General features: G+C 38.7%; 2 protein-coding genes and 1 non-coding gene across 4 annotated transcripts; 2 read left to right on the forward strand and 1 right to left on the reverse strand.

The window, feature by feature from the left end:
• Positions 1-14: 14 nt before the first annotated feature.
• On the reverse strand, positions 15-7,758 carry LOC119909205 (flap endonuclease GEN homolog 1). The gene is given in 14 exon segments (XM_038727311.1): positions 15-1,599; positions 2,178-2,321; positions 3,628-3,689; positions 3,809-3,939; positions 4,020-4,100; positions 4,192-4,228; positions 4,736-4,886; positions 5,094-5,179; positions 5,321-5,394; positions 5,486-5,596; positions 6,350-6,526; positions 6,964-7,162; positions 7,292-7,349; positions 7,352-7,758. Coding segments are annotated over 14 exon segments (2,667 nt in total). The 5' UTR covers positions 7,452-7,758; the 3' UTR covers positions 15-343.
• Positions 7,759-7,825: 67 nt separating this feature from the next.
• ppil6 (peptidylprolyl isomerase (cyclophilin)-like 6) lies at positions 7,826-11,636 on the forward strand. 2 transcript variants are annotated; one of them, XM_038727313.1, is made up of 8 exons: positions 7,826-7,983; positions 8,126-8,221; positions 9,353-9,541; positions 9,845-9,907; positions 10,079-10,220; positions 10,926-10,985; positions 11,093-11,228; positions 11,338-11,636. In XM_038727313.1, the coding sequence occupies exons 1-8, from the start codon at positions 7,906-7,908 to the stop codon at positions 11,447-11,449; spliced, it is 876 nt and encodes a 291-aa protein (XP_038583241.1). In that variant the 5' UTR covers positions 7,826-7,905; the 3' UTR covers positions 11,450-11,636. The 2 variants fall into 2 exon arrangements, with proteins under 2 accessions (XP_038583241.1, XP_038583240.1); XM_038727312.1 differs by having other exon boundaries at positions 7,829-7,983; positions 10,079-10,226.
• Positions 11,637-12,077: 441 nt separating this feature from the next.
• On the forward strand, positions 12,078-12,159 carry trnal-aag. The gene has a single exon. It is a non-coding gene; the product is annotated as a tRNA-Leu (tRNA).
• The last annotated feature ends 1,282 nt before the right edge of the window (positions 12,160-13,441 follow it).

A 13,441-nucleotide genomic window follows, 5' to 3' on the forward strand; every position in this document is an offset into this window, starting at 1 on the left:
AAATGTCTTGTTTTTCTCTGATTAACAGTCTCAAACCCAGTGATATTACACTTATTATAATGGTCAGACAAGGAAAAGCATGTTTGAAGGGCTGGAACCATCTGAAGTTTGACTTATTTGCTTAAAAATTACATAAACAATTATTAGATTATCAAAACAGTTCCTGATTAATTTTCTGTCAGCTCACTAATCGACCAATTGCTGCAGATGTACTGAAAATCTAGTAAGTAGACCTTGACTTAAGATTTTTTCTTGTGAAAGTTTTCCAAGGTTAAGAGTAAACTTTCACATTCAACATACAATAGCTTTTACATTCTTGTCCATCATCCTGTAATCATGCTGCTCACTTCAGGAATTTCAGTCTCAGTCTCTCTGCCAGTGGCAGCGGACTCTCACTACAAATCACAGAGTCATCGACAGGTGATGTTGGAGTCTGAAGGGACACATCAGCATCCGCATTAGTTGGTGAGACATCCTTGTATGTGCTTTTAGTTGATATGGGTATCAGTTGATGGGTTTTCGCTGTTGGTTTGGTTGTTTTAGGTCCAGAAACAGGTTTCAGGGGGAAGTCTGAAAGGATGTTGCCCTTGCTCCTGTTTATGGGCTTGACCTTGGCTTTTCTTTGAGGTCCAAACTGCTGGTTCTCTGCATCGCTTCCCTCGCTGGACAAACACATGCTCATACAGACACTCTTCTTGGTGGACTGCTGCAGGTTCAGGTCCTTGTCACTTTGACCTGGGTCAGAGTGGCACCTCTGTGGCGGGACTGCCGATGATGAAACAACTTTGACAAATTTATATTTCTGCGGAGGCTTTTGGGAGCCATTACATTTGTCCTTTGTCTTACTTCGACCTTGTACTGCCTTATTTGTTGCACACTGCCTTTTGTCAGTGAGCGGTTCCTTTTTGTTAACAGCAGATTCCTGCCTTGACAATTTATTGTCATCCCTACCTTTAGTGATGATCTGTCCATTTGGTTGTGAGTTACGAGAAGAAATGTGTTTGAGAGAGGCCAACCCATAGTTTAGTTGTTTTGAGACCACATCATTGTGTATCTCTGTCTGGTCTATAGCTTTAGCTGTGTTCCTCATGAGCACCCTGTCCCTTAGAGGACAATCTGTGTAGCACAACTCTAGAGCAGATCTGGAGTCTGCTGGTTTGACGTCACTTGAGGCATTTGTTTCCTTGACCTCATCATCTGTGGTTTTGGTTAGCTTGGGCTCAGCAGTGTGGTTAGCGGCTGATGGTGGAGTTGGAGAGGACGTGAAGGACAAAGTGTCCCAGTCAATATCGCTCAGGTGTAGAGTGTCGATAACAGTGGAGACAGAAGGCGAAGCTACAGCCTCCGATTCTGCATGAGACAGAGGAGTTTTGGGGCAATCACCCAGACTGCTGTGGCCTTCTTTTGACTTCCACTGCTTTTTATGGTTCACTGGAGTGTCCAAAACCACTACTTCTGCTTCCTCTGTGTTTAAAATGGTAGGAAGCACCGTTTGTGGTTCAGTGTTAGTGGAACTGTGAAGGCTCATCTGAGCCAAGAGGTCCGAAATACCATCAGAGACATCAGATGGCTTCTCCTTTTTACTCTTTGGCCTTTTCTCTGTAAAGAAGATTGAGACTGGATGTCAATGTTCAAAATCCAAAAGGGTTTCAAAACACATTTTGAATGAGTTCATGGGTACTGTGAACATATTCACTCATGTATCTCTTGACTGTAAAGCTCTTTCAATCTCAGTGGCTCGTTGCCTACACGTAAGTGAAGTACTTCAGCGCCAGCAGGGGAGCAACGTGCAACCTGCATAAAGGGACAGCGAAGCCTGTGAGACAGACACCTCTCGGCTGCATCAAAGCCCTCGGTGTGAACTAGCCGAGCTGCCAAACTCTACATTTTCAGGTGTCAGAGCTGCTGTAATAGACAACCTTGAAAAACAAGTCAACGCTCCAGGTGCCTTTGATCAGAAGACCCTTGTCAGCAGTGTGGGAAGTCTTGGAGCTTGTCAAGTCTGTGGGGGGGGGGGGGCTCCCATTTTGTTACATTGTTTTAAATTATAGCAACATTTAGTCAGACGTAGTTAATTTGACAATTTTCTTCACAGTAAAAAATATTGTACTTAATTTTGTATGTTTATGTACTAATATGCCATTCTTTAAAGTGAATATTATTAATTATTGCCTTACTCTTGTTCTCTTCGGCCAGGGCTTTGTCTCTCAGGTAGCTCTCCACCACCTCTGGGTACGCCACACGGAAAAGAGACTCTTCCTCCACCGTCCTCACCTCATGTTGATCCTCTGCAGGCCAATCCTCAGGAAACACATAATGTTCTGCAGATTAAATGTCAAGGTCAGGTCCAAATTGGTCTGAGTAAGTCTGTCATTTACCTTATATAGGAAAACATGTGGTTAACTCTTTTCTTTGCTGATAAAGAAAAAAAGAAAAGAAAAAGAGCGTGGACACAAAATTGAGGAATTAAAATAACGCTCAACCACAGAGGTGTGGTACAGCACCACTGGAAGGCATTTTAAGGAAATGTAACTTTCTATTAGGGCTGCAACTAACAATTACTTTTATTGTCAATTATTCTCTGCATTATAGTTTCTATGAATCATTTGGTCAACAAACATCAGAGACCTGAAAAAAATTCCAACAAAATTTCAGACCCACAGTCTAAACCCCAAAAAATTTAATTCACCATAATATTAGTAAAGTCAGCAAACCAGGAACCATCAAACGATTGGCATTTCTGCCTGAAAAATGATTAAATGATTATCAAAAACGTTGCTGATGAATTTTCTGTAACATATTGTAGCAGCTCTATTTTCCATATGGATGGATTTGCAGATACACTCTTAACACAGACAACAATAATTTATATACAGTATATGCAAATACAGCACATTGTTATACAAATTGAAAATATCTTCGCCTTTTTAATCATAAAAGCAGTCATAACATTTGATGAGCCACTTTCTTGATACTGGGATTTTAGAACACAAACATGTGTTAGACTTATGTGAGTTTAGTGTAATAATGTACTTTGGGAGTTTAGCTTTTGCAAATGTACATGCATTACAACTTCCACCGAATTCAGCAACATTTGCCTGTTGATGGAAACCAAACACTTGTGATTAATAATTTAAGGTATTGTTACTTTAGAATATTCAGTAATGTATGATATTTACAAATATATATCCATTATGTAATAATTCAGTTGTATAAAAAACACATCTTTTGCAGGATATAATACAAGAAATGAGGAGGCACGTTGTGAATTAGGTGACTGAGACTTTCTCAGGCCGGTCACGTCAGGCGGGCTTGTTAGTGAAGTGGATATGACAGATTTCCCAGTCTGGGGAGGAAGCCAGTTTAGCACTTAGCGGCTGTTGTGACTGATCTGTCACCTCTGAACCCCACATCACAGCAAGTCACTAACAGACAACCCGGTGACGAGCACCCCGCACCCCAACCTCCGCTTAATGCAGCAGTCATGTCACTCAACGAGGATGTTTTCTTAAATTTCCCCTTTTCCTCATATCCTTCCAATCGGAGAAAAAGAAGACTGCAGGAAAACAACGCCTCACTGATTATACTGATGTGAACAGCAAGCTTTGTTGAGTGATTTAAACTGACCTGGTGTGCTCCAGATGATTTCGAAGCAAGCGACGGCATTCCTCACCCTCGGCTTCAATATTCTTTCATAGGATAAAAGGTGTTCATTAAGCATTTACTGAAATAGGTTCATCACAACAATGTCAATAAAGAACTCTTCATTGTTGTTAAAATTAAATTTGAATTGAACTTATAGGACTACCTGAGGGGCCTGATTTGGGAAGACATTTCTCTTCCATACTTTCTGTTCATCAACTCTGTGTAGGTCATCAAGACTAAAACCTTTTCACTGGTGTAGTGCTTTGGCCACTCCATCTTGTCATAGGCAAATTTCTGGAAAGCACACTTTTTTTAAACATGTAACTCACTAAAGAGAGAACTAATTGAACAAGTAATTTAAATAAACCCATTACCTGCATCAACAGCATGTTTGGCTGTCTCCTCTTGAAATGTGACACAGACTTATCCTTGGAGATAAGGAACTCACGAATGATCTGCAAAATGCAATATAAGTATTACAAACTTACATACTATTATTATTATACCAGTTATGAAATAATAAACCATAGCAGATGACAGCTGTACCTCGGTAAAGGGGAACTGTTGACTTGCCAGTGTTTTCCTAAAAAATAAATAAATGAAACACTTGAACAGAATGAAAAAATGAAATGAAAATGAACAGAATAAACATAACTTAAAACTTCTTACAACCATTACAAGTTTCCAAAGCTCATGTCTTAAAGTTGTGTTTTGTGCTATGATGGTCCAAAACTCAGAAGATATCAGGTTAACTATCATAGAGGACTAAGAAAAACAGAAAATAGTTACACTTTGGAATCTGGAACCAATTCAGATTTGGTCATTTTTTTCCTGTTGCAAAATTACTGCTGATTAGTTGATGACAATTGTTGAATTACTTAACAAATGGTTTAAATTTTTAAGTAGCATTTTCAGTCATTTCACTTCCTCAGAGTGACTGAAGATGGTCATTGATAGACTTCCTATAATGCTATTAGTCTTGATCTTAATGTTGACTTTATGTTGTTTCTTTCTCATGCCATTCCACTTTTCGTTTACATCTATTTTTTGTCAAGATGAAACTTCTGTTTGTTTACAGAAAGTCACATACTTCCTGATGTTTGCCTCAAAAGACACGGCCTGGCGGGTCTGTTCATGGCGGTGCCAGTCACAGGGACACTGGTAGTCAAAGTCCTGAGGTTGACAGAAACGTTTACTGTCACAAAGCACACAGCCGCCACGTTCATGTCCTTTCGCTGAGCCTGAAAAAGGCGATCAATTAGAATTAATATTTGATAAAACAGGAGAAGTTAACATACAAACAGCTTTCAAATCTAACCCACACTACAACATGGGTGTAAAGACATAGGTATAGTCACACTAACCCATCTCCCACATACATGCATGTTTTAGCATTAAAGGATCAGGATCAGGGGTCATACAGTAGTTCAAAGACGGGCACCACTCACCAGGATGTCGACACACATGGCAGTGAGCAACCTTCTTCACAACTCCCTCTGACACACCTGCATTCTCCTCCCTCCATTGGTTGAACCTGAGGCAATCAGAGAAAGGTCACAAATGCACATACACAACACTATATATACACACACACCATTTGTGTGAGAAAAAGTACACAGAAATAAAAACTGCAATCAAAAGGCCAAAAAATAACAGGCAGGTTTGTGTTTCCTACCTCTCCAGAAGGGTTTGTCCTTTCAGCATCTGGATAAGCCTCAGAGCCTGCTCTTTTCCAACACCTGGTATGCCCTTATGGAAGAATCAAAATGTAGAGTTATCATAGGTCAGTCATATTGGTGATTTTGATGTTGTAAAATTCAGATTAAGGTGACCTCCCTACTTTAGGAATATAATCACAGCCCAGGAGGAGGGCCAGACCGACAAGATTCTCTCTGGAGAGGTGCAACTCCGTTTGTACGCTGGAGGTCCTGTAACAGTCCACCTGAGGGTCCTGGAGAGAAAAGTGAGAAACAACATAATTAAGATATATATATATTTTATTAGTTGGTCTTTACAATGACAGCATCAGTAGAATAATAAACAAAATCAGACAAAGAGATTGAGACACGATGAAATACTGGTTAGTTAAAAATGAGGTGTAGGCCCGCAGCTAACAATAATTTTTATTACTGATTAATTAATGATTATTGATGACGTAATTGACTAAATAAATGGTAGACGTCCATCACAAGTTTAGAGTTACGTTAACATAAGTTAAGCCAATGTATCTATTCACATTTGCAGTTTTATTTTTACTTGATAAATTCTGTAACAAAATACAGATGATCAAAATTGAAATACATTAATTAGCAGTCAGATTGTTAGTTAATTACTTGACTTATGATTTTGAATATAAATAATAAATTCACAAGGATTTTGTCTAAAACTAGACTAAATTAAACTGTTGATAGAGCTCTTAAAATGAATAAAGGACTTTCAGTATGGGGAAACACTAACATCACATCACAGTAAGTAAAACTACTTCACCCCTATTGTTTATCCATGTGGGAGTTTTAGGGATGCAATTAGGAACAGAATTGAGACTGCAGTATTGGAATGCAGTATATCCTCTGGGAACTTGTGTTTAAACACAGTCCTGGAAAAATCACAGCTCTGATATGTGCCCAGGTGTTACTTTAGTGTTGGGGAAAAAGTTGAACCTAAATACACAGTGGAGGATTCAGATGAATGTTCACAAACATACTTTACTGTTCATATTAAAGTTCCTGTAGACAGTCCGGGCTCCATACAAGAATGCGTCTCCATCATTAGTGATGCAGCCGTCCACCAGGCCCTCTGAGTCCAGGTAGGCACACATGGCCTCAGCCTCCCCAGCAGCGGTCACCCACGGCACACCCAGATAGTCCAACATTTCTGCACACTACAGAAGCAAGAGACGGACAAGAGTGTGAATTTACAGGTGCATCTCACCCTAACCCTATCGTGGAAAAGTTAATTTTCCGCCCATAATTTAAGTCAAACTTACTCAAAGTCACTCAAAGTGAAACTTTCATTTATTCTAGATTCATTACACACAAAGTGAAATATTTCAGGCCTTTTTTGTTTTAATCTTGATGACATTTCTGTATTATACATTGTTTGTTGTAATATTCTAATGTTTTAAGATAGTGATTTTTGATTTCCATGAGCTGTGAGCCATATTAATCAAGACAATGTAATGAATGAATGAATATAAGAAAGTTTCCCTTTTTGACATTAATAACGGGAAGAAATTAACTTTTCCACAATATTCTAATTTTCTGAGATGTATTACGCCAGAATATAATGAGAAATATGGAGAGTGGAGGAACAACTAACCTCTCTTAGTACAGCATTAAAGCGCCCTCTGCTGGTGTTTGTTGAAGACTTAGAGGCAGAAGACTTTTTGAATCCTCCATATCTTTTTTCTGTCCTCTTGGTCATGGTTTCCGCTTTAAGTTTCGGCGCTTCTCCTTCCATTACAAAGACGAGCTTCACCCCCATAAGCGTGAGGGATGATACCCTAAAAAATAAATTCCTGGACACAAAAGAACATTGTCTTCGGGTGATGTAAGACCAGCAGACGTACAAAACCACAAGGTTTTAAATAGTATGATTGACGCTAACATCATGAGGAACTAATCAAAGAACAATATATGAGAATTACCTGAGGTGGGGTTTGGTAACTCTCCCCATCATTGCTTGGACATGCTGGGCCTCGCAACCCATAAACTCAGGTCAACTGCCAGCGTCTTTCCGCTCAAACTGTAGAGCGAAACCGACTCACGAACCGGCTCGACTATAGACCACAAATCGTGAACACCCATAACTGAACACAATGGGTTTGAAGTGATTTTACACAGGGGGATATGTAGAAAAAGTTAATGCTACGTACTAACAACAACTCAGGACAACGACTCGGACTTTTCAAACAGTGGCGCCTTTGGGCCACATTCCAATTCGTTGAAGAGCTCTGTACTACGCTGCCTTGTCGCTGTAATAATTGTCACGACGTTGAAATAAAAGTGAATTCGACGTTAAAATTGAATTTAAGTCATCACTGGCCTTTTATATAGTACACATCGCACTTACACTTTCAATCATCATGATTGTTAAAAGATAGGTGGAAAGAAAGGGAGCTGTCTCGCGTAGTTGATCGCAGCCTGCCACTTTAAATGTGAACGTCATATTAAAGCGCCTCCAAATGCGTGTTGCTATGGATACGAGGCTCTTGTTTACGACTGATAACTTTCACTTTTGGGGGTATTTTTCTTGTCAACCATGGACTCAAAAATGCACCTAGAAATTGTCGGTTCAATTAAAGACCGTAACTTCCACGTTGCCAAAAGTATTGCCGAGGTAAATCGTTCATTTCCACAAATTTTAGAACTTTATATTACCTTTAATTGACATGTTTTCACCTGGACATTAACAACACTTTTATCCTTTGACTATTCCCGAAGTCCTTATACTTTAAAACGTCTCTGACTATGCACAACAGGGATTAAAACAGAAGTTTCCTGAGGCATTTCTGGATCCAAAAATCCAACCGTTTCTCGATTGTGACTGGCACACATATCTCTGCATCAAGAAAAGGGTAAGTTGTCTGATTATATTTGTTTGTGACTTTGAGTTCAACAAAACTATTAGGGAAGTAAAACAGATGTCAATCAAATACATGCCCACACAGACCTGACTAGAGGTCTAATACAATAGGCAAAATAAGGGAACACCTGTATGGGTGTAGCATAAAGGTGTAGAGTCTAAAGGTAAAAGAGGAGAAGTAAAATATATTTAAAGTATCAAGTAAAAGTACTCATTAGCATTAGTTGTGTGGCCCATGTCAATTATATTACTACTTGGTAAGTATTATACTATTACTTTGTAGACAGCATTTAAATGTTGTAACTGGACGAAATGGATCTAATTTTAATTGACTTTGTTTATAGAGCACTTTTCAAAACCATGTTACAAGAGCAAAGACAATAAAACACATCAAACAATATACACAGTAAAAGCAGGAAGAAACATGAGCAATTAAAATACAGTTAAAAGAAAAATAGATAAGTAAGTTAAATCAACTAAAATCAGGAAAGGCTCTGCTATAAAAGTTTTAAGAAGGGATTAAAAAGAGTTCACTGACTCAGACGCCCTGATTTCCTTGGGCAGGCTGTTGACTGCAAATGCTTTTCCCCCTTTCAGTCGAGGCTCTGGAACAGACAAAAGACCTCTGCTTGAGGGTCTCAAGGTACATGCTAGTGCGCATGGGACTAAAAGGTCAGAGAAATAACAGTGAGAGAGGCCATGAAGAGCTTTAAAAGTAATCAATAACATCAAAGAGATCAGATAAAGTCTATTCTAAAGTATACTGCAAGCCAGTCTAATGAAGCTAAAACAGGGGTGATATTTCTTTGTTCTTGTCAAAACTGCCGAGCATTATATGTTTTATATATTTTCATATATTTTGTACAAACAACGTTAATCTTCAAAATAATTTTTTATTAAATGTCTGATATACTGTAAAGTAGAAGTGTCTTTCTACCATTGTTTTACATGACCTCATATGAAATGAGTGATGATAATATGTGAACTGCAGCAGCTTGCTGAGGGTTGTGATACAGCCAAACACATCTACACAACAAAATGCTGCTGTAGTTTGACGTTATGGCTTTTCTGAAACGCTGAATCACAACACATTTGTTGTACAACACTTTTGATGTGATTCAAGGAGCTACGTGGAGAAGTGTGGCAGTACTCCAGCAGCCTGATGTGCTTTCTGAACGGCCTTCTCCTTGGTAATGAAAAGGATCTTGCCAGCTGGGCCAAGAATCAGTGGAGTTTCACTTTCGCTCGGCCGCAGGCTTTCTATATGGCTCTCACTGAGGACTACTACACCAAACACCTCCAGAAAACTGGGGCAAGTCAACACCACAGTCACATAAATAACAAAAAATAGGTAACAGGAATCAAGAAGTATTTGACTTCTGTCCATCATTTTATCATTTATTTTGCACATCATTTAATTAGCAATTACATTTGTAACAACTTGTTCCTTTTTTAGATTACTGTATAAGAAGCTTTGCAGGCTCCAGGCACAGTTACAGTGATCAGTAGTTCTTCTAGCTGAATATTTCTCTGTAAAAATTGCTAATTTATTATATTTGTTCAACCTTGGAACATTAAAATGAAAAGAACACATATCTCTGTCCTTTTGTTATAGCATCAGTTTGTCTTCATGGACATACAGATAGCAGGAGAGGCAGCAGGGAGGCTACTGTTTGAGGTAAGGAAACTCTGACAGGTGAAGCACAAATTCATGTATTTTCACATTGCTTGCACACACCACCTGTGTCATCTCAACCCTCTGACTTTTGTAAGAATCCTTCATGGTGAAATTTGACAGAACAGTGATAGATACAGTATGGTTGAAAGCAGCATGTCCTTCTCTCATCAGCTGTTCTCAGATGTTTGTCCGAAGACATCAAAGAACTTCGAGGCCCTGTGCACGGGAGAGCGAGGCCTGTCTCAGAGCGGCCTCCCACTTTGTTACAAGGGCTCCGTGTTTCATCGTGTGGTGCCCAACGGCTGGGTACAAGGTGGAGGTGTGGTCTACACTAGTCCTGTAAATAGAAATGCATAATCTCCGACCCACCTTTAGCATCAGTGCAGTTAATTATACAGTGCATCTCAATATGGGGTACATACATGTGACTTATAAAATAGTTATCAAAATAGTTTCCAATAATTTCAGCTCATCAGCTACTTGATTAATCAGCTAATCATGTCAGCTACAGCTGCAGCTACAATCTTTATTTGAAAAGTAACTAGTAGCTAAAGCTGTTAAATTAATGTGGTGAAGGTAATGTGCAATACTTCCTTCTGAAATGTAGTGGAGTATAAAAAGTAAAAAGTGACTCAAATACAAGTACCTCAAATTTGTACTTAAGTGCAGTACTTGATTAAATGTACTTAGTAGGAAACTACATACATCTGGGATTCTGGTCATGGTTATAATGTATTTAATTATTATCTTTTTCTGCTCTTAAAGGCTGCATTACAGTTGAGTGACATACTTTTTATTATCTGCCTCTTCTGTTTTGAGTAATATGAAATAAGCAGTGAACACCCCTAACTTCTTATCCACATTACTCTTTATTTTTTGTTTACGTTGTTACGGCACCTTAAGTCCTCAACAACATATTGTTAGATTGAGGAAGTCAATGAAAAGACATCTTGAACTGTGTTTTTTGCAGTATCATTGTGGCCTAGTCACATGGTAACCATATTTTTGAATTTAGCAGATATTTCGCCAGAAAGAAAAGGCAATGGTGGAGAATCAATCTATGGAGCAACGTTTCAAGGTATAAAATGTATAAACAGTCCAAGGCATCTACAGTTTTATTATGAGAAGAAAATGTGGATTTACTTATAATGTCAGTAACATGTGTCCTTTCTCCTTTTATTTTAGATGAGAGCTTTGCCGTGTCACACACTAAACGGGGCACTCTTGGAATGGCCAATAAGGGTCCCCACACCAATGGATCCCAGTTCTACATCACCCTGCAGCCAACACCCTGGATGGACAGGACCTATGTTGCCTTTGGGTTTGTATCACTAATTTGATTTGACACCTATTTAATTTCCTAATTCTGCATAATCTCAGAACTCTTACACAGTTTTGCTCAAGCCTAATGTCTTTATTTTCTATTCTAGTCAAGTGGTTGAGGGTGTTGACGTCCTCAGGAGATTAGAAGAGGCTCCGACTTGCAATGAAAGACCCAAGTATGAATGTAAAGTTACAGACTGTGGAGTGTTTAAGTTTTAACACCTACACATTAATTATTGATGTCTTATTAAATAACTTTGTTTTTGTTTTTCATGTAGTTAAATGAAAGATAAGTGTTAGATATTACTTACATTTGCATACACACATCAGCAAAAAACCTTTGAATTTATTTGCGATTGTGTGTTTATACTGTGTATGACTCAGATAAAATATGTTTTGTCTTTGTGTCAACTAGCATTCTTAAAGGTTCCACATTGATGAATCTGTGTATGAGAGAGAGAAGGGAAAGTTATTGTTTATTCACAAACTACTTACAGGTAGAACCAACAATATTCATAATATTCACTAATGCCATTTTATGTTGAGCGTACATGCAGCAGCTCAGAGTATATACCTGTGCAGGTGATGAAATACAAACACAACACTTAAAATTAAGTGGGAGGAACTGACAGTATTTGTCTTCAACATGTGTAATGTATGTCATCTCCATCATAAGATTTGACAAGAGTGACGCAGAGATAAAGAAAGTGGTTCAAAGTTTATGGCTAAATACAGTTTTAGCTGTCCAACTGTAATTGTACTTTTAGCCAGGTAACTTATACTGTTCAGGTGGAAAAACACTTTCCTGTCATACACTGGAAGAAAGATGCTGGTGGGTCATTTATGTGGTAGCGTGGCCGAGCGGTCTAAGGCGCTGGATTAAGGCTCCAGTCTCTTCGGGGGCGTGGGTTCGAATCCCACCGCTGCCATTTGTTTGAAGTTGCCCGTATGTATGCAGAAATGGTAACGTTAGTTGGTGAAGTGCCATTTTACTTATTACTCTTGTAAAAAGTAACAATATTACTTTACTTATTACTGGGTATTAAAAGTAAATAGTCACGTTACTCGTTAAGTTACAATTACTTTCAACCACCGCACCCCATCCTTAAAAGTGACAGGAAGACCTGTTCAACAGCGCATTTTAGAGATGAATCCACTTTAATGGAACAATAATTAACCTGAGGAGTCAACAACCAGCCGAACTGAAAATACTGCAGCCTCTCAGACCAGAGCATGCTGTATCATATAGGCTATGGATATAAGCTATGGATATAGGCTATTTAAAACGATGAAAAAAACAAAACAGGTCCCTCCCGACATTTTAGCTAATCGCATATTCACAACAGCATCAATGAGTATGATTTTTACGAAGCATTGCGTTTTTTAACGCCACTGTCTGAGATAAAAAAAAAAAACAATCAAGCAAGTGTCTCGACTTCACAACTAACGTTACTGTTTTGCACATGCATTTATAAGAGAAGTAGGCCTATTCAGTGCTTGTACGTTTTAGGTTGATTAACGCCACTCTCTCCTGCCGAGTGGATGCATCACTGGCAGGAGCAGCCGGAGTTTCTTTCTACAGGCTAAGTTTCACATTGCTGTACTGCTTTAGCAGATGCTTCAATTCAAAATTGTTCGCGGTAGACAATGTTCTTTGCATGTCTGAGAGTCGCACAGCTAGGCCAAATGGCAGAACTCACTGTACCACAGTACAGCTCTGGAAAGAATTCCTCTCTCCCTCCTTCTTCCATTAGTGATTTGGCTAGCAGCTGACTTGAACAACATTACGTGCAGCGCGGTCGCGCACGTTAGGCTGTATTAATATGCGAAATGATCCAACTCTGAAATGGCAGTTTATTATTAAGTCAACAAGAATTTACAAACAATGCGTAGTGTTTGTTTACAAGAAACCCTATACTCTTTATAAATAACAGTAAAGTTTAATCTAATCTAAAAGAATTAGGACACAATGTACTGTTTGTATATTGTTTTGCAACACAAAGACCTTCATCAAAATGTGATTGTGACCTATGATTACTGCCAAAATAATGTACATAAAATTGTGGCCTTCTGATGGACCCTGTCTGCACCTGTATCGGTTTTTGAAGTCACAGTTAATTATCAGCGTGTTAATCAGAATGAAGTGTATTAAGGCCATTGTAGATTTTTTTAAATGTCAGAATAAATTAGATTTCTGAGATAAAAGTGGTA

This window comes from Micropterus salmoides, unplaced genomic scaffold (assembly GCF_014851395.1).
Source record: "Micropterus salmoides isolate LMB-PRFRI ecotype aquatic unplaced genomic scaffold, ASM1485139v1 Ms_hic_scaffold_18, whole genome shotgun sequence".
Classification (NCBI taxonomy): domain Eukaryota; kingdom Metazoa; phylum Chordata; class Actinopteri; order Centrarchiformes; family Centrarchidae; genus Micropterus; species Micropterus salmoides.

Excerpts from the sequence above, each read along its gene's own strand:
- ppil6 (XM_038727312.1), top strand. The coding sequence starts at position 7,906 with ATGGACTCAAAAATGCACCTAGAAATTGTCGGTTCAATTAAAGACCGT. Across the intron at positions 9,542-9,844 it reads AACACCTCCAGAAAACTGGG|CATCAGTTTGTCTTCATGGA; the intron begins GCAAGTCAACAC and ends CTTTTGTTATAG. Across the intron at positions 9,908-10,078 it reads CAGGGAGGCTACTGTTTGAG|CTGTTCTCAGATGTTTGTCC; the intron begins GTAAGGAAACTC and ends TTCTCTCATCAG.